The sequence below is a fragment of the Peromyscus californicus genome, unplaced genomic scaffold (assembly GCF_007827085.1).
Source record: "Peromyscus californicus insignis strain IS unplaced genomic scaffold, ASM782708v3 Scaffold_14__1_contigs__length_90479793_seg_2, whole genome shotgun sequence".
NCBI lineage: Eukaryota > Metazoa > Chordata > Mammalia > Rodentia > Cricetidae > Peromyscus > Peromyscus californicus.
In genome coordinates this window covers 55995945-56016750 of record NW_026294436.1, presented here as the reverse complement: position 1 = coordinate 56016750, position 20806 = coordinate 55995945, and the positions used below count along the sequence as shown (strand labels likewise).

The window sequence follows — 20806 nt, the reverse complement described above, 5'->3', positions numbered from 1 at the left end:
TTAGCTGAAGCAGTTAAATCTGCGTGCTCTCCGCCCTTCTTTAAAAAAAAAAGAAAGAAAGAAAAATAAGAACAACAAAAAACCCCACAGCGGGACAGAAAGTGCTGAAATCACCCACAGGGAAACATTTACTCACAGGTCGACTTGGCTTATCCGCTGACGTCTCCTTGGCTTTTGCTACAAGTGCCGGTGTGCCGTTGAGATAGTTTGCCTCCGCTCGGCCACCGTCCGTCGGCGCTCAGCATATTTTGTCCGCCGGCCGCCGCCGTTTCGGATTACTCACCGATCCGAGTTGTGAGAGAGAGGTGTCTGTTTCGGGGAAGCCGGCTGGTGTGGCCGGCACCATGGAGTCGCCTTTTAGTCCGGGATTTCCTCGCGGTCCAGAGGAAGACTGGGGTGAGTGGATCTGCGAATGGACCCGGGCTAGCTCGGGCCGCGTCTGCGGGGGTTTTTCCTCGCGGTTTCCGCCCGGTGGCGGTGACAGGTGTGGACGAACCTTGCCAGGGGAGCGAGGCTGCCGATTGCGGGTCGTGGAAGAGACTGGCAGAACCACTGGGCTCCTGTCCTGGCCGCAGCGATAGTGAAGTGATGTTCTAATCGAAATTGCTGTAGTTTTTCAATGTACGTTCCTGGTGGAAATACCAGGTGATCTTGAGGGACCAGAACTCAGCAGGATGACTGACTGTGGCTGCCCCAAAGGCTCCAAGCTATTTTCTCAGACTGAGGGCTGTGGGTGGGGAGAAAATGTGTGTGTGTGTGTGTGTGTGTGTGTGTGTGTGTATGTGCGCGCGCGCGCATGTATGAGTGCACTGCACGTGCGCGTGGCATGTGTGAGAAAATATGGTTGAAATACACGGAAGAAAATCTTTATCTCTCAGTTTTCGCTATTGGTTTAAGGCATAGCTACAAACTGGCAAAGAAGCAAAGCTCCCAGGCACCTGACCCATGTCCCTGATTAGATCTAACACTTACAAACTGATGTAATCCTGACTGCTGTCCAAACATAGCTCTGAAACCTCTTGTTAAGTCTGTCTTGCTTGGTTTTGGTGTTCAGGAAGGATGGAATGGAGAATGACAGTGGACAAGCGTTGCCATCTAAATCCTTAGGGGAAGCTGATACTCCTCTCTTGATTACAAGACAGAGTATTGACGGGATCCAGTATGAATTTGGAATTCCGTGGGTACCTCAATGGATCCTGTAGTGAAACTGCACCATTCTTCAGCGTTGTAATTTTGGGGTATTATTTTCCTTGGACCAGACCAGCATTCCACCACAACATGAGTGGACTCTCAATTAGAATGTGTTGAACATCCTAGTTTCATTTTCCAGTGGCAGATGTGCTGTAAAATTATAATCTATGAGGGATTTATTTTAATCCTCGGGTAGATTTTCGAAGACTTTATGGAAAAAGCTTTAGATGTCCGTTCTCCAGTGCATTTTTCCAGCTGAATATTTTGTTATAGTAACATTAGCCACTTGCTTAGGACCTTATTTTTGTCACCTCTTCTGCTAAGCACACTACATGTGTGATTTATGTTCACAATAGCCCAGTGCGTCCTTTAGATGCTGAAACTGGAGCTGACAAAATTTGTGCTCAGAGTCTTGGAGGTGTTAAATGGTTAAAAGTAGGATTAGAACTAGGCTGTCTAACTTTGAAGTCTGTGCCTCTGGTTTTTCTATTCTGTAGCATTTTCCTCATTTTTTCCCCCTTAAGGATGGATTCTTCCTAATGCTGCTGCCTCCTCCTCCTCCTCCTCCTCCTCCTCCTCCTCCTCTTTTAAAACAAGTCTACTTCAGTATGTTGGGTGGTTATGATTTATTTTCTCAACCATTTGACCCTTATATTTTCATGGCATTTCTTAAACTCCAACACGAAGCACTTCTGATAGCATTAGTTTATCTTGTTTTCTGACTCTCGGCTACATTTTCCTAACTCCTAGACTTGATTCTTCAACAAAACATTCAGTCCTTTGTAGTCGGTTGACTGACTCTGTTCTCAGGTGTCCTGCCCCATTTCTCCTTGAATATGCCCTTTTCCCGTTGTCTTTTAGATTTCTTTTTCAGAGTGTTGACAATCATCTCTCGGTTGAATACTTTTATTCCTTAGGTGTTCAGTAGGTAGGGTAGATTTTTCAGTCATTAGACACTACTGTATACTAGGGTTTCTCAATAAAATAATGGATTCTTTGGGAGCTGCTGTTTTGGATATTTGATTATTTTACTGATGTACTGATGTTTTAAAAATTTTAGCAGCTGCTCTGTTAAAATTTACAAATTAGCTTTTATAATTGGTATTTCTTATGATTAACAACTTGAATAATTTGAAGGATGTTATCTCAGCACAGGATATGATGGGACATGCTTCTATTTATTTATTTTCTAAAAGTGAGTAATGAAATGTAGAGCTGACGTCTGCAAATGTGTTTTGAAAAGGTCCACATAGCAGATATTTCGGGCATCACTATCCTGTGGTCTGTTGCAGCTGCTCTGTCATAGTGAAAAGGCAGGCGTAGGTGGTGTACATCAGTGAGAATGACTGTGTTCCCATAAAAGCGTATGGAGACTGAAATTTGGATTTCACATAGGTGTATTTTGTTATTTCTTCTACTTAGTTATTTACTTAGAATGAATCTTTTAAAGACATTGTTTTACTGTGTAGCTCAGACTGGCCTGAAACTTCTGATATTCCTGTCTTAGCCTTCTAAATGCTGGGATTATAGGCATACAGTACCATATCTGGCTCCCATTATTGTTACTGTTATGTCTTTTGAGACAAGGTCTTGCTATATAGCCCAGGGTGGCCTACAGCTTTCATAAGTCTCCTGCCTCTGGCTCCCCAATTATATTTAGTGTATTACTTATTAATCTTTTTTAAAGTACAACTTTAGATTTTTAGAGTAATTGTACAGATAGTACATGTAATTCCATATAGTCCCCTCTCCTCTCTACAGTTCCCTCTACTGGTAACATCTTACATTACTATGCTGGTTAGTTGGTTTTTTTTGTTTGTTAATTTGAAACAAGCTAGAATCATATGGGAAGAGAGAACCTCTATTGAGAAAATTCTCCCATCAGATTGTCGGCAAGTCTGTGGGTTATTTATTTATTTTTTGATTAATGATTGATGTCGGAGAGCCTAGCCTGCTGTGGGTGGTGCTAACCCTGGGCAGGTGCTTTTGGGTATATAAGAAAGCAGGCTAAGTAAGCCATAGGGAACAGCATTCATCCATGGCTTCTGCTTCAGTTCCTGTTTCTAGGTTCTTGCCTTGAGTTCCTGCCCTGACTTCCCTTCACATAGACAGTGAACAGGACACGTAAGCCAAACCAATCCTTTTCTCCTCAAGCTGCTTTTGGTCATGGTGTTTTATCACAGCCATGGACGGCAAACTAAAGCAATTAGTGTGGTATTTTTGTTAAGATGGGTAAACCAGTGTTGATCAATTTGTTTGAGACAGGGTCTCTGACTTGGCCTGGAACATCTGATGTAACCCAGGCTTGCCTTGAATTTGTAGTGCTCTTTGCCTCAGCTTCCCAAATACTGGAATTACAGGCATAGCCACCATGCCCGGCTTGATGATACATTAGTATTAAGTGAAGGGTGAGCCTTAATACAGGGGTTTTGACAAGTGTCATGCCATGGGTCCATCATTACAGGGTTGTACAGAGTAGGGTGAAAGCTTCGCTCTCTCAACACTCACTGTGTTCCATCATTTATCCCTCCTTCCTTCCACCTGATGGTCCCCTACCCCACAATAGATCTTTTCACTGTCCCCACAGTTTTGCTTTCGCTGTATAGTTAACCATGCAGTATGGAACCTTTTCAAACTGACTTCTTTATGCATTTGAATGCATTTGAAGTTCCTCTGTGTCTTTTTGCGCTTTGATGGTGTATTTCTTTTTAGCACCAAACAGTGCTAAATATAAGGGTTTTGACAAATGTTTGATGACACTGATCTGTCATTACAGTATCCTCTGTGGTGTGGAGGATGCTAGCGTGTTCAGGTTTGATGCTAGCCCTCTTCTTGTCTTGTAGATGACTGCCTTCTTGCTGTGTCCTCACATGGTGTTGAAGGAAAGAGAGTTATCCTCTCCTTACAGCATCATTTCGCCTTAGTAATCTCCTCAAGACCCCGTGTTGGATGTAGCCATTGTGGGGATTAGGGTTTCAACATGAATTTTTGGAGGACATAATTCAGTTTAGAGCACATAGTTTTTATATCTATTTACATGTTGATATCTTGGTCACTTCTAATTTTTGGCAGTTAGACATGAAGCTGCTCTAAACATCTGTGTGCAGGGTTTTGTGTTGATGTAAGTTTTCATATTATTTGGACTGATACTAAGGAGCTCAATTACTGGATCATATTGTAATTTGGCTTATAAGAAACTGCCAGGCTTGTACCATTTTGTGTCTCCACCAACAATGAGTGGATATTTCCATTTGCTGGCATTTGCTGTTGCTAGTACTTTGGAGTTTACTTATTTTTATTTTTTATTTTTTGGTTTTTCGAGACAGGGTTTCTCTGTGTAGTTTTGGTGCCTGTCCCGGATCTTGCTGTGTGGCTCTGCCTCCCAAGTGCTGGGATTAAAGGTGTGCGCCACCACTGCCCGGTGCGTTTAGCCATTTTGACAGGTGAGTGGTGGTGCCTTGTTTTAATTTGCAATTTGCTAATGTTACATGGTGTTGAGCATCTTTCTTTCCATGGCTAGTTTGCAATCTTAGACTTTCCCTCTTCTTTCTTCCTCTCTCCCTCTTGCTTGAATTGCACAAAACCACTTTCTTTCTTTCTTTTTTTTTAAAAGCCACTTAAGAGATATGTGTTAAGATGAGAAGCTGCTGTGGTTTCTCTCATGTCTTTAGTGTCTTCTTTAAAGCTTCCCTTCCTTTTCTTGCACTAACCAAAGTGTGACACTCCCTTGATGACACAGTTTTCCCCAAAGTCCTGGTGAAAGCCTTCTGCACTCGGCACCTCAGAATATAGTCAGTGTCTTTTTTGTCCTTCTCTGTCATTTCTAGAGCATGCTTCTTTCCTCCACACTAAATATCTAGGTGTCAATCTTACCTTGTCACAGTATATGATCTTCCACCTCTTTCTGTTGCAGAGATCTCTGATTTTTCCATCATTTCTTGGAAAATGTAGCTACTAACTTACTGTTGCTTTCTCCAACATTACCCGTTAGGATCCTTAGATTAGTGGGCTCGGCCAGTCTGTTCTCTGTCTTGTTACTGATAATCGTTCCCTAAAGCTTCTTTCTTCAGCCTCCGACACCTTCTCTTTCATGCTCTGCATCCGAACTTCCAGTCTCTCTGCCTCATTCCCCTACCGGCATGGTTGCCTTCCCTCCTTGCAGATGCTGAAGATGGCTTCTTGTTCCTAGATAGAATCCAGCCTTCGGGATGTGTTTCAGATATCTCATGCTTTATTAAAAGTGTTGCTCAAGCTATTCTTCCTGGTGCTTATAGCATTTCTCCCGTCTGTTAGAAAACAAACATGTAGTTACTTAACTTCTCCTATTTCGAGGGGGGAAAAAGAAAATGCCAAACTCTCCATAGACGTTACTTCCCTTCTTGCTGTTACCACATTTCTCCTGCTCCTCTTCCCTATCTCCTTTTTGTTTTGTAAATAGAGAAATTTCTGAAAAGTCCATGTTCAATGGTGACCCTAATTTTTCTTCTTTTAGCTCTCTTTTTTGGTTACATTTATTTATTTACTTGTGTGTGGAGGGGGGTGGTGGTCCACATGCCAAGGCACACGTGTGGAGGTCAGATTACCTTTGGGAGTTGGTTCTTTACTTCCATCATGTGGATGTCCTGGGGCTCAAACCCAGAACATCAGGCTTGGCAGCAAAGCTCCTTTACTTACTGACTCGTCTTGTGACCCATTTTCCTCCTTATTGAAAATAATAACACTCTGATCAGGCCGAGATAAAGTCAAAAGCGAGATCACTGTGGAGGAGTAAACAAATATGTGGTCGGGGTAGAGGGGGGTGAGGTGGAGAAGCTTGCTAAGAAGGTTGAAATCACAGCTGCCATTGCTGAGGGAAGTCTAAATATTGGTAGTGTGAAATTGGTGAAAGGGACATAGGAATAGGGAGTAGATTTTAATACTCTAGAGTGATTTGGGCCAATTGTTCCTCGTGCATTCTTCTGAAGTAGTCTGTAAGTATAGAAGTGTGTTCATCTACCTTCAGCTTTTTTAAACCACAGAAGCTGAAAGATGGGTAAGTACACTGATACCTGTAGTTCTCTTTTCGCCAGCTGTTAAAATCCCGACCCACGTACTTTGTGTCTCATTACTACCCACACTTCCCCTCTTTCACCACCTGAAACACAAACATGGAGAATGAAACTCCTAAGTACTTACCAGGTGTTTCTTAGGAACAAGGGATGTTTATTAAAACAAACCATGAATGCACGACACTATTTACAGTTCTCAGCCAGACCACAGGGTTCCTTCTTACCTTGCATTAACTGTGGTCATCCGTCACTTACAACAGGAACACATTTTGAGAAGTGTGCTGTGTGACCATCATAGTGTGGCATGTGCTTACAAACCTGGATTGTGGGTCACTTCACACTTAGATTGTATGATACATATGTGCATATATAACACACACATACACTATGACCTATCGCTCTATGGCTCTTATGGCCACAGTGAACAAAATGATCTGAGATTAAATAAAACACAAGAGAAAATGATGCAATTAAGACACAGTAGGAGTAAGACGTATGATGTGTCTGCCAGTGTAACGTGGCTCACCGTTTTACTGTAAAACTGTTTAGTAGAGGGAACATGCTATTAAAATAAGGATAAGAAGTGGACTGTAGCAAATTCTAAACTAGTAGCATAGTTGTTGGTTGTCGTTATCAAGAGTTATGTGTATGCTATACATAATTGTATACTTTTATGAGCTTCACCATGGTTGTTTACACATCACTACCACAAATACTTGAATATGCATCATCGTAAAACACGGACAGCCCTAATTTCTCTAGGTGATAGGGATTTTTCAGTTCTGTTATAATATTTTGGGTTTATGATGCCTTTATATATTGGTAACCATATTTGTTTTCAACATCCCTTTTTAAAAGTTTTTTTTTTTTTAACCGAATCTTATAGCCTATGTAGCTAAGGGTGGAGGATGACCTTGAATTTATATCTTCTTGCCTCTACCTCCCAGGTGCTGGGATTATAGGATTTGTGCATGCTTCACTCTACTGATAGAGCTACATCTCTAACCATTCAACGGGTTTAGCAGGGTCTTGATTATTATATTATTATTATTATTATTGGTCTTTTTGAGATGGGATTTCTCTGTGTAGCCCTGGCCGTTCTTGAACTCTCTTTGTAGACCAGGCTGGAGAGAGCCACCTGCCTGTATCTCCCAAGTGCTGCCACCCGGCTTGTTTTCATTTTTTTTTTTTTTTTTTTTTTTTTTGAGAGGGTCTTAGGTAGCTCAGTCTGGCTTCCAATTCATTGTGTAGCTGAGGATGACCTTGAGCTTACTTTAAATAAAAAACTTTTGAGGTTATTTTATATGTGTGGATGTTTTGCCCATGTATGACTGTGCAACCATGTCCATGTGTAGTGCCTGTGGAAGTCCAAAGAGGGTGTCAGATCCCCAGGAACTGGAGTTGTAGATAGTTGTGAGCCAACATGTGGGTGCTGGACTTGAACCCAGGTTTTTTTGGAAGAGCAGCCAGTGCCATTAACTGTTAAGGCATCTCTCCAGCTCCACTTGATCTTAATTTAAAATAAATAAATTTACTTAGTTATTGTTGTGTATATGTGTGTAACGTGTGTGGCGATAAGAGGACACCTTTGTGGAGTTGGATTTCTCCATTCACCTTTATGTGGGTTCTGAGAATGGAACTCAGGTCACTAGGCTTGCTTGGCTTGTACCTTACCAGCTGAGCCAACTCACAGGTTCCTTAAATTTCCTTACCATCCCTCTATTTATACCTCCTGAGTAGGAGGATTACAGGCATGTGCCATACCTGGTTTATGTGATACTGGGGATTGGACTCAGGGCTTCATGTATGTTACATTATTGAACTACATCTCCATCCCAATCCTTTGTTTTTATACTGTTGTTTTAGCTGTTATATTGAACAGAGCCTGCCTGAAGGCTATGGCAGAAGCCAGGAGACTATTTGGAGGCTTCTATAGGAATTCCCATAGTTAACTGATAGCAGTGGATGTATATACATTCACAGGCATGTTTTTGAGTCGAGACTTTTCTGTGTTGCTCAGGCTGGTCTTGAAGTGGTGGACTCAGGTCATCCTTGCTTCAGCTTTACAAGTAGCTGTCCATCTAAAATTCTGAAGTCGTTTTGAATCTGCAGTTGGAAGAGCACTGTAAAGAACTCTTGCATGCCCTTCTGCAATTTTTAAAGCACGTCACAGTTACTCCATCTCTTTCTCTTTTTTCTCTTCCCCATCTTTCACCCTTAAATACTACAGTACATATCAACCCCCCCCCCCACCAGAAGATAACAAGCAACACCCCACCCCAGGCTTTCTATGGTACCTCGGTGTGTTTCTTCCATTCAGAAAATAAACACTGATACAACACTGCTGTTCGTTTCACAGAGATATTTTAAATTTTGCTGTTTGTCTCAGTGGCTTTTCTGTTCTAGTCTGAAATTCTCCTTGAAAACACACAGTGCTTTTATTTCACATATCTCATTGATGTCCTTCATTTTGGAACAGCTCTAGGTTTTTTTTCCTCTCTATTGAGTCCTTGGCAATTTTTTATGCTGGAAATCAATAATAATCTGGCTCTATCTACTGTGGCCTTGTGACCAGACTCAGGCCATGCAATGGCAGGTGTGCCAGAGACATGATGCTGTGCTTGATTCTGAGTCATGTGATGCTGGCCATTTAAGGTGCTTGGTCACATGATTATAGTTAAGTTGCCATCTGTCAGGTTTCTCCATTGTAAAGTCAGTTTTACCTTTTGTGTTTTTATTTATATTTGGGGGACATAATGTAACAGGACACTAGTGTCCTGTTGTTGTTACATCCTCACATCTCTATTCTCATTGAGTGTGCCAGCCTAAATCAACCACTCATGGTTGCCACATGCATATTGTCTATCTTTATCCTGTCTTAGAGTTATTAATTTGCAAGCAATGCTTACACCATTAGAAGGAGCACTCTTCCCCTCCCTTTCTTTCTCCTTCTGTGTGAATTCACTGAATTTTTTTTTAATCTTAATGGATTGTAAACTTTTACTCTATTTTAATGTTTAGATTTTCTCAGGTTTGATCAGTGGGAGTTCATTCATGTTAGTGCCTTTGGTCTTTTGACATATTCATGTTCTTTTTGTTTGTGTGTACATGAAGTACTGGGGATTGAACTCAGGATCTTGCACACATTAGGCAAGAATGCTGCCTCAGAGCCATGGCCACTGTTCTTTTGATATGTTCCTATCTTTTGCTAAGAATTTCCTTTTTTTTTGAACACATGAAGATTTACCAGGCTTATTTTTTTGTTGTGTGCTCTGAATCAGCCATTTCTCCAAAGAGCCCCTTAGTGATTTCCATTTAGTGGAGAATGGTATTTAATATCCATATCTGAGCACATTATTTTCATTCTATTGAGGTGTCATTGTGCATAAACCTCTCAGCAGACAGAACTAGGAAATGAATGCATGTCTCTGTGTATGTACACACATAAACATCTTTAATGATCTCTTTCTCTCTGTTTCATATTTATTTTGAGAAAGTTGTCATTCTGTAGCCCAGGCTTGCCTGGAACTAGGAATGTAGCACAGGATGGCCTGGAACTTGCAGAGACTCCTACTACTGCCTCACAAGGGCTGGCATTATAGGCATGTGCAACCATTTCTGGTTGTATATGAATGTATTTGAAATTAGGTCACTTACTAATTATTTCAGTCCAACACCTTATAATTCTTTTAGCCTTCCCCTCTCCATGTTTTGAAATCCTCCTTCAGACAGTGAGACATCTCACTTCAGTTCTTCTGGATATATTTATTCATCTGCTCCATCAGTTAAACAGATTGTTAACTGTCATCACTCCTGACTACTCAGGCTGTTTCTTCCGTCTGTCATGCTGTTCTTCCTCTCACCAGCTCCATTTCATTGGCGGCTAGGGAATATTGCCACCTACACCTGCACTTCCCCACCATACCATTTCTTTGGATACCAGGCACTTTACTGCAGATGACTATGCATAAAACCCACCAGCCTCGTTGCTAGGCTGTCTTAGAAGCTGGCTTCTTGGTGTTGGGGAGCCTAGGGAAGAAAGGAAGAATGGGATGAAAAGGTAAGAAGCCAGATTATGGATGTATATGTTTTGAATAGGAAGCTCATAGGATCTGGAAGTAGATCTAATACAGAGAGCATGGGAAAGGAGTAAACAGTGATTCTAGGGCTTTTGGCTTGAGCCACTAGGAGAATTGAATGACATTAAGTGACAATTAGAAACAATAGAAGGTTTGGTAGAGGTAATGAGAGCTCATTTTGGAGTGTGCTAAATTGGAGGTACCTTTCCAAAAATCACGAGGAGATGTAAGCACAGTGTGTTACCCATGCTTCTGGACATTATCAGCTGGAGATACATATTTGGGAATGCCTGGCATAGAGATGTATTTAAAGCCATGAGTTCATTGGAGTTTCAAAGAGAGAACATTTGATAGAAAAATTTATGTTGAGCCCAGAGGCAGTTTCCGGTTAGAGAGATGGGGAAACGTTAAGGTAGGTGGGAGGAAGAGCAGGTGAATGCAGTGTTTTGGAAGCTAAGCGAAGAAAATGTTTCAATTAATAGGAAAGGGTTAAACTTTGCTCAGATGCCTCTTGGTTGGTCAGGAGTGGCAAAGACTGTGAATTTACCACTGAATTTAGTAGTATGGAGATCACTGGTGACATTAATAACTGTTATATATGGAGTGGGGGGGCCTGACTGGAGTAGGTTTAAGAAGGAATGGGAAGAAATGAGAGGCAGCAAATGTAGAAAACTTGGAAGACTTTTAGCTTAAGACACATCCTCACAGCCTTCTGTGTGCATGATTTTTGGCTCTGGAGCTGAGTTTAAAGTAGCTTTTTTTTTTGACAACTGTGTGGATAGCCTGGCATTATTAGAGCTATATGCTATTGCTGTGCTCTGTGTAGTTGGTGAAATCTTTCTGTCGTTGGTCAGTGACTTCGCTACTGTGCTGCTGTTCTGTCACACCATGGCCAAGGCAACTTATAAAAGGAGCATTTAATGGGGCTTGCTTACAGTCCCAGGGGCGGAGTCCGTCCATGGCTCTCAGGGCGCGAGCATGGCTCAGGCATGGCACTGGAGCAGTAGTTACCAGCGGATCCTGGTCTGCAGGCAGCCGGCAGAGGGAGTGCGACTGGGTCTGGCAGGGGCTTTTGAAACCTCAAATCTGACCCCAGTGACACACCTCCAACAAGGCCACACCTCTTGGTCCTTCCTGAACAGTTCGCAAGTTGGGGACTAAGCGTTCAAATGTTCGAGCCTGTGGGTGCCACTCTGACTCAAATAATCACAAACGGATAAGTGGACTGGCGGGGGAGCTGATGGAAATCACTGCAGGAGTTTTAGTACAGAGGAGGATCTGGAACTGGGATACTCTAGTTTCTAGAGAGTTCTGAAAGTGTTGGGGAAGGGAAACTTTACAGAGTCTATGGAAGTATTGGGCCTTGTCAGCATCTTGACTGTCTTCTGAATTTTCTTTTAAATGTGGATTATTGAAGAATCTTTTCTTATCCATATTTTCCTTGGTTTATAAGGAAACCTCACTAGAAATTAGAATATACTTCAATTTACTGAAATTTAGGCTTGTCTTTTATTTTCTACTTAGACATTTTTGTGAGTGCTTAATCCCATGCGTATGTGCATGTGAGTGTGTGAGTGTGTGAGTGTGTGTGTGTGTGTGTGTGTGTGTGTGTGTGTGTGTGTTGGGTGTCTTCCTCAGTCATTTCCACCTTATTATTTTTTCAATTTAATTTTCTTGTGTGTGTTGGGGTGAGGGTGGGCATGCCACAGTGTGTGTAGAGTTCTCCTTCCACCCTTACGTGGCTTCTGGGGCTCGAACTCAGGTCGTCAGCTTATGCAGCAAATGCCTTTACTGCCTGCCGAGCCGTCTTGCCAGGCTTCCACTTTTTGTTTTTTGTTGTTGAGACAGAGTCTCTTATTGAACCTGGAGTTCACTGATTTGGCTAGCAAGCTCTAGGGGTCCACTTTTCTCTGCCTCCCCAGTGCTGGGATTACAGATGTGTACAGCTGTACCCAGCTTTTGGCCTATGTTCTGGGGAGCCAAGCCCATGTCCTCATGATGTTCACATTGCTTGAGCTTGTCAGCAGCAGCAGTGCCTCACGGAAAACTGATAGATCTCACAGAAAACTGATAGATCTCACAGAAAACTGATAGATCTCACGGAAAACTGATAGATCTCACAGAAAACTGATAGATCTCACGGAAAACTGATAGATCTCACGGAAAACTGATAGATCTCACAGAAAACTGATAGATCTCACAGAAAACTGATAGATCTCACAGAAAACTGATAGATCTCACAGAAAACTGATAGATCTCACAGAAAACTGATAGATCTCACAGAAAACTGATAGATCTCACGGAAAACTGATGGATCTCACAGAAAACTGATAGATCTCACGGAAAACTGATAGATCTCACGGAAAACTGATGGATCTCACGGAAAACTGATAGATCTCACGGAAAACTGATAGATCTCACGGAAAACTGATAGATCTCACAGAAAACTGATAGATCTCACGGAAAACTGATGGATCTCACGGAAAACTGATAGATCTGCCACCGGGTGCAGAGCCTGTCCCACTGTCAGCTTCATGAGTGACCGTGGCCTTTCTTTTTCCTTCTTTATTCAAGAGTCCACCTTGTTTGCTGAGCTTGGCTATTTCACAGATACTGATGAGGTGCAGTTCGATGCAGCAAATGAAACTTACGTAAGTACTTACTGGAGGAGAAATAGTGACTAACTTGATGTTTCATCTGTACTGTTATTAATGCATGAGAGCTTCAGGACAGTAGGTTTAGGCCGGGAACTAAATGCCATCATTAATCAGGAATGTTAGTAGCCCTTTTGTAGTCAGTAAATATAGAACTACAAAGTTGCATGGGTGTTGCTTTGAGAAGACTTGTGTCCTTAGCATATGTGTGGTCTTAGGGGTCGGTGACCTTGGGAAAGTCATTTTCTTTTCTCTTTTCTTTTCCTTTCTTTCTTTCTTCCTTCCTTTCTTTCTTTCTCTCTCCCTCTCTTTCTCTCTCTTTCTTCCTCTTTTTCTCTCTTTCTTTCTCTCTCTCTCTTTCTCTCTTTCTTTCTTTCTTTCTCTGTCTTTCATTCTCTCTCTCTCTCTCTCTCTCTCTCTCTCTCTCTCTCTCTCTCTCTCTTTCTTTCTTGGCTTCACTCTGTAGTCTTGGCTGGTCTGGGACTTACTATGTAGCTTGGCTGGCTTGCAATTCCTAGCAGTTCTCTTGCCTCAGCCTTCTGAGTGCTGGGATTCTAGGCCTGAACCACCACACTAAGTCCTATTTTTGATTTTTACAGATACTTTGCGGCTTGTATGAATAATAGTATTAAGAGGCTGTTGGGCGGTGGTGGTGCACGCCCTTAATCCCAGCACTCAGGAGGTAGAGCCAGGTGAATCTCTATGAGTTCGAGTCCAGCCTGGTCTACAAAGCGAGATCCAGGACAGGCACCAAAATTACACAGAGAAACCCTGCCTTGAAAAATTGAAAAAAAAAAAAAAGAGGCATGTGTGAGTCATGGATCTAGTCAGGCTTACCAGCTTCCTTCTTTTTTTTTGTTTTTGTTTTTCAAGACAGGGTTTCTCTGTGTAGCTTTGCGCCTTTCCTGGAACTCACTTGGTAGTCCAGGCTGGCCTTGAACTCACAGAGATCCACCTGCCTCTGCCTCCCGAGTGCTGAGATTAAAGGCGTGCGCCACCACCGCCTGGCCCAACTTCCTTCTTAAGAACTTTGAAAATTAGTCATATCCTTATCTTTTTGATTGGTCAGAGAACTATATAAAAACTGTTACTGTAGGCCTGGAGAGATGGCTTAGTAGTTAAGAGCACTGGTTGCTCTTTCAGAGGACCCTGGTTCAATTCCAAGCACCTACATGGCTGCTAACAACTGCCTATAACTCTAGTTCCAGGGGATCTGGATTCTGCAGGCACTGCACATACATGCTGCACAGACATACATGCAGGCAAAACACATCTACATGCAATAAAAAATAAATAATTAAAAAAACTTATGGTAATACTTTGAGCCATCAAAATGGCTTAGTTTTGTTTTTTCTTCTTTTTTTTGATAGCTGGTTGCTTATAGAATTCTGAACTTTGCCTTATTCTTTAATTCCTTCACCTGCTGAGCTGTCTTAATTGGCTTTAAAAATGGTTTCTGGGTTTGTTTGTTGAATTCATAAAGATTTTAGAAGTTTGAGAACCACAGACCTGGAGGGGGACAAAGAACATTATCTTATAGTACTTACCCTCTGTATGACTCCTGCACTGTTTTTGGCTCTGTCTGTATTCTTTCTTTTATAGGGAGACGATATGAATAGCTGTTTGTTTGGACTTGTTTTTCTAAGTAGCAAAAGGGGAAAACTCTCTTGTTGGATCTGGACCTCTCTATGGCTAAAGACTCATTTTGTGAATCTTGAATGGTCTGTTTCCACGATAAATCTCACTAATCTTTAGTTATTGAGTCTGTTTCCTCTTCTAGCTGTTATTGTCCTTCAGCAAGCAGAATTGCTGTATCTCTGGGTTCTCTCAAATGTATTTGCAGTATGAAGTGGTTAGCTTAAATTCTTTCTATTAGATTGCCTACTAGCAGTTATATTATCTATGATAAACTGTGCCTGACAGTTTTATTCCAAGGTGTGTGTATTTTATTCTAATCATTTGTTGATTTGACATCTCCAGGAAAATAATTTTGATCATCTTAATTTTGATTTGGATTTGATGCCTTGGGAGTCAGACATTTGGAGCTCCAGCAGTCACTTCTGCTCAGGTAACGATGTGCTTTACCCTTAAACGCTCTAGCCAGACTCTTGTTAGAGTTTGGTGGTTCTTGGAATTAAGTGGGTCAGAAAATCCTGGCCAACAGTGTTTATGAAATGGGAAGGATGAGGCTAGGGTTACCAGCAGTTAGGAGCCTGATAGTGGGGTCCCCTGCATTTGATGTACATCCTTCTGAGGAGGGGGCACCACTTGGCTAATGCTATATTTTTAAGGTGATTAACATTTTGTAATGACAACAGAGAGAACATTGTGTTTGTCTTCTATGTTGGTTACCTAGTGTGTAATGGTAAACTTTTCATAATCTGTTACTTAGAGGAGGCCAATATGCCATAAAATCCTTGTTATTAGAACAGAGAGTTCAACTACAGTTTTACAGCAGTTTACTTTGGATTTTAATGTTCAATTTAATTTTTTGTTTTCTTTTTTTTTTTTTTTTTGGTTTTTCGAGACAGGGTTTCTCTGTGTAGCTTTGCGCCTTTCCTGGAACTCGCTTTGGAGACCAGGCTGGCCTCGAACTCACAGAGATCCGCCTGGCTCTGCCTCCCAAGTGCTGGGATTAAAGGCGTGCGCCACCACCGCCCGGCCTTAATTTTTAAAAATTTAAATTTAAAATTTATGCATGTGAGTGTTTTGCCTTTATGTATGTCCGTGCACTGCTTATGTGCCTGGTGCCCAAAGAGAGAGAAAAAAAAAAAGCTGTCTGATCCCCTGGAACTAGAGATATGTGGGTGCTGGGAATTGAACCTGGGTCTTTGAGAAGATTAGATGACAGTTCTTTTCTTTTTAATTAGTCAGTTCTTAACTGCTAATCCGTCTCTCTAGCCCTAATGCTCAGTTTTGTTTTTTGTTCTTCTTTGAATAAAACTTATAATGGATAATGTGATTACACGTGAGAGTCCTTGCAGAGGTTTCATTTTCCATGGCTTTATGTAGCTTCTCAGCCACTCAGGTTTTGTTCTACAGCTTTGTTATTTAAGACCCATGAGCCACCCTACTATAGGGTAAAAATTAGATTTTTTTTTCCTTCGAAAGAAAATAACATTCTCATAACTTACAGCTTTTTCTTACTAATACATCTTACCTTCTTTGTCAATAGATATAAGAGTTATTCCCTTTAATTTATTAGATTTTCCCTGATATGTGTGTGAGTGTGGTGTATGTGTGTAGTACATACATGTGTGCGTAGAGGCTAGAGGAACTGGGTCCTCTCCTCTCACTTAGAAACTTTTTTTAGATTTGTTTATTTTTTATTTTTGTGTATGAATGTTTTGTTTGCATGTGTGTTTGTGTGCCCTGTGAGTGCCTGGTGCCTTTGGAGGTAAGAAGAGGACATCAGCTGCCCTGGCACTGGAATTATGGATAGTTGTGAGCTGCCATGTGGGTGCCGGGAATCAAACCCAGGTCCTCTGTTAGGACAGCAAGTGTTCATAACTGCTGTGTCTTCTCTCTAGTTCCCTCTGTCGCTTTCTGAGTCATTTCTTTGAGACAGGGACGCTCCCTGAACCCAGAGCTCATGTTTGTTTGTGAGGCTGGCAGCTAGTAGCATAGATTTTGTTGTTGTTTTGTTTGCTTTTTGAGACAGGGATTCTGTGTGTTAACAGTCTTAGCTGTCCTAGAATTTGCTGTGTTACCAGACTGGCCTCAACTTACAGAGATCCACCTGCCTTTGCCCCTGAGTGCTGGGATTAAAGGCAGGCGCCACCACATGCGCTGATAAATATATATATTTTGGTTTTTCAAGACAGGGTTTCTCTGTGTAGCTTTGTGCCTTTCCTGGAACTCACTCTGTAGTCCAGGCTGGCCTTGAACTCACAGAGATCCGCCTGCCTCTGCCTCCCGAGTGCCGGGATTAAAGGCGTGCGCCACCACCGCCTGGCGCTGGCGCTGATATTTTTACGGAACTTGATAAGGTTGGAATAGGTTGTTACTGATAGGGCAAAGCTGGTAAGAGATATTGAAAAAAATGTTTTCTCCTGTCTTCCAGTGTGTTTCCTTCTCGTTTGCCCTGTCTATACTGTCTAAAAGGAAGCTGGCTTAGAAATATATCAATCATTAGCCTCACAGATGATAGGAATTGAGATAGAGTACATCTATAACCAGCACATTTCCCCTGTTAAATTCCTTCCTATCTCTGCCCTTCCTTTTACCTTCATTTTATGTTCTTATTCTCTCATAGAATATGGGGTAGGTACATGAGTGTTCTCCAGGCCAAGTTCCTGATCCATAGGTCCTGGGGACCTAATAAGGTGGTTAGTTTTAGTTTCTTAGATTCAGTTACACAGCAGTAATTAGGAAACTGGGTTGGGATGTAACTCAGTGGTGAAGTGTTTACCTAGAATGCACAGAGCCTGGGATTTGACATTCAGCACCCCAAAACAACAGCAACAACCAGCCAACCAACCAACCAACCAGACAAACAAAAGCCAAAAATCTAGAGAGAACATTGACCTTGTGACTTCCATACTCTGTGATGGAAGGCAGGAACTGAGTAAGATCAATAAGTCCATAAAGTGAAGGTGAATAGATAGGTAGGATTTGGATGGGAGAATGCTGGTTATTCGTGTTTCTTTTCTTTTTCTGGTATCTGGTATACTATTGAAGACACAGAGAAGTTTATAGAGTAGAAGAATGTTTCGCCTATTCTTGTTCCTCAGCCAAAAAAGGAAGTAACAGCTGTGTACCTAGTTTTGTTTTTTAGCTCTCCTGAGTTAGGGCAGATGCAGCTTCCTCCAGGAATAGAGGTGTACCCTGTTTTCTGATCTTGAGTTTGTCATTGAAATGACACATTTTTGTGACCCTCCCCTAATGACTGATTGAATTTTAAGAGACCGTTTTACCTTCTTTTTTTATACTCATTATTCTGAATTTGTATGGATTTGTGTATCAAGCCTTTTCTCTATGTCTTTCAGTTAAAGACATTAAGGCAGAACCCCAGCCTCTTTCTCCAGCTTCCTCAAGTTGTTCAGTCTCATCTCCTCGGTCCGTAGACTCCTGTTCTTCGACTCAGCATGTTCCTGTAAGTGGCTCGACTTCATAACGAAGTGGGTTATAATGCGATCTGGAAGGTGGGTGGGGAGGCAGTTGACGTTCATTAAGTGTTCTGAGGAAAATGAGACTTGACGAGGGACTTATGGGAGTGAGAAGGCTGCTGCTACCTTCAAGGTTGGTTCACAGCCCTTTGTTCTTGCTTCCCTAATCTAAAAGTCTTCACTTACTCATTTCTTTTCTTCCCGCACCTCACTCTCCTCTCTATTAGAGTAGACATTCTTTAAGGACATGGAAGAATGTAAGATTTATGACTCCTGGCTCACAGGATCTGGGATATGATCTCTTCAGTGCAGGAACTCCTACCATTGTCCTTAGAATGAGCTAAGACTTTTGCAGAAGTCTGGTAGACACACTAGCTGAAGTGTGTCTGTCTCAGCTTTGAGGTCAAGAAAATGAAGTACCTGATTAAATAATGGGAAAGGTAAAACATAAGAAAAAAGTCAAGTTAATAGTTCATGTGTTTTATCTGGTGTAAATTGAGGCATCTTCATTCTATATTTATCAGCTACAAAATCTTGATTGTATTCTGTGTGTGTGTGTGTGTGTGTGTGTATGTGTGTGTGTGTGTGTGTGTGTGTACATACGACAGCCTTCAGGAGTTGGTTCTTTCCTTCTCCTATGTCAGGGATCAGACTGAGTTTCTCAGGCCTGCATGGCAAGCATTTTTACCTGCTGAATCATCATTTCTCCAGCCCCCTTTTCACTTAATATTTCTAAGATTAGGTGTTTTTTTTTTTTTTTTTTAAACCATTTCCAGGCCATCATCATTTGACCTTAGGATAAAAGCCATTAGGATTTTAACTGCGGTCAGCCTACCAACACTCCAGACCTTTCTTAGAATCATCTTCAAAGATGAATCCTTTAAAATTACAAAATTGACTACGTTCTTTACCTTAAAACCTTTTAATAACTTCCAAACGCTTAAAGAATGAAATCCAAATTCTCTGTGTGCTGAGTCCGTCAAGATCTGCAGCCCTGTGCTCTAGGCACTTTGCAACACTGGTCTGAGTTCTTACAGTTTTAGGGCGTTTTAAAAAACCCGAGACAGCATCTAAGCATAGAGCTGTGTTAGTCACTTTCCTGGTTGCTGTGACAGAGCACTGAAACAACCTTAGGAGGGAAAGGTTTATTTTGGCTCGCAGTCTGTCATGGAAGGAGAGGCGTGGCTGCAGGAGAGGGAGGCTACTGGTCACATCGTGTCCACAGTCAGAAAGAAGACAGTGAATGCTCCCACTCCGCTTGTTTTCTCTGTGTGTGAAGCCTGAGACCCCAGCCGATGGAAATGTGCTGGCCACATCTAGGGTGGGTCTTCCCACCTCAATCTAATCGAGAAACTCCCTCTCGGATATGCCTCACGGATTTGTTTTCAAGGTGATTCTAGATCCTGTCCAGTTAATAATCAATATAAACCACTCCAGTAGTCAAAGTGGCTTCAAACTTGTGATTCTGCTGCCTCAGCATCCCAAGTGCCAGGATTACAGGTTCCTTTAAAGGTAGAGTCTTACTGTGCTGCCCAGGTTGGATTCAGTGCAGGTCATGACACTGTGTCTGGCCTGGGTTGTTTCTTTTCTTTTCTTTTTGTGTTTTGTTTTTGAGGCAGGGTTTCACTATGTAGCCCTGGCTGGCCTGGAACTCATTATGGAGATCAGGCTGGTCTTGAACTTGTAGAGATCCTTCTGCCTCAGCCTTCTGATTGCTATGATGAAAGATGTGTGCAAGGATACCCAGCCTGGTTTTCTATTGCTTATTATTTATATAGAATATAAATCTATCTTATAAATTATACATATTTATAAATTATGTAAAATATAAATATATATTTTTTATAAATAAGAATATATTTAGTATTATGGTTACTACTAGTACTGCTATTATTATTATTGCCACTCTTCCTCATCCTCATCTTTTTGTCTGCCTTCTATTCTCTTTCTCCTTTCCTTCTGTTCTTCCTCCTTCTGTGACTCAAAAAGTTTTTATCACTCAGACATTCTCTGATGTTTATTTTTTTATTATTATTATTTTGTTTTTGTTTTTTGAGACAAGGTTTCTCTGTGTTGCCTTGGCTGTCTTGGAACTCACTATGGACCAGGCTGGCCTCCCCAGTGCTGGGGTTGATTAAAGGTGTGTGCCACCACCTCCCAGCTATGTTTTGATTCTTTTTCTCTTCTTACATTACATTGCCTTTTCATTTGGAGTAACCTTAAATTTGCAAGTATATTGCAGAGATTTTTGTCTGAGCCATTTGAGAGGCAGTTGCCCACTGATGGACTAAACTCCAAATACTATAATGTCTATGTCCTATGAACAAGACTATTTTTTATTTAACAATACAAACAAGGAACTAAACATTGATACATAATAATAAGTTCATATGCAGCCCCCCATTTAGATTGGTCAGATGCCCCAGTACTGTCCTTTAGACCAACAAAAGCACCCAGTTACATTGTTTGTGGTTGTTTAATGTTTTAATTTTCGTTATTCTGGAACAGTTCTTCTTGACCTTGGTGCTTTAATGACCTGACACTTGACTTACCAGGTGTTTCCTCAGAATTGGATTCAGATTTTGTATCTGTGGCAGGAATGTCACAGAAGTGATTCTGTGTCTACCTTTTGTTTGTTTTTGTTTTGTCTTTTGAGATCTTACAGAGTTCAAGCTGGCTTAAAGTTGCTACATAGTGGAAGATGACCTTCACCTCCTGATTCCCTG

The 20806-nt window shown here is 41.5% G+C and overlaps 1 protein-coding gene across 4 annotated transcripts in view; it reads left to right on the top strand.

Annotated features, from left to right (window-relative positions):
- Nucleotides 1-223: 223 nt before the first annotated feature.
- The window catches only part of Atf6 (activating transcription factor 6), a 169893-nt gene continuing 149310 nt past the window's right edge, over nt 224-20806 (top strand). For 2 of the 4 annotated variants that reach the window (XM_052737566.1, XM_052737565.1), the window contains exons 1-4: nt 224-396; nt 12893-12969; nt 14953-15040; nt 17961-18067. In XM_052737566.1, coding sequence (XP_052593526.1) covers nt 345-396; nt 12893-12969; nt 14953-15040; nt 17961-18067 — 324 coding nt within the window. In that variant the 5' untranslated portion in view covers nt 224-344. Of the gene's footprint in view, nt 397-602; nt 622-10192; nt 10300-12892; nt 12970-14952; nt 15041-17960; nt 18068-20806 lie in introns of those variants that run through there. The other 2 variants (XM_052737568.1, XM_052737567.1) reach the window with 2 other exon arrangements.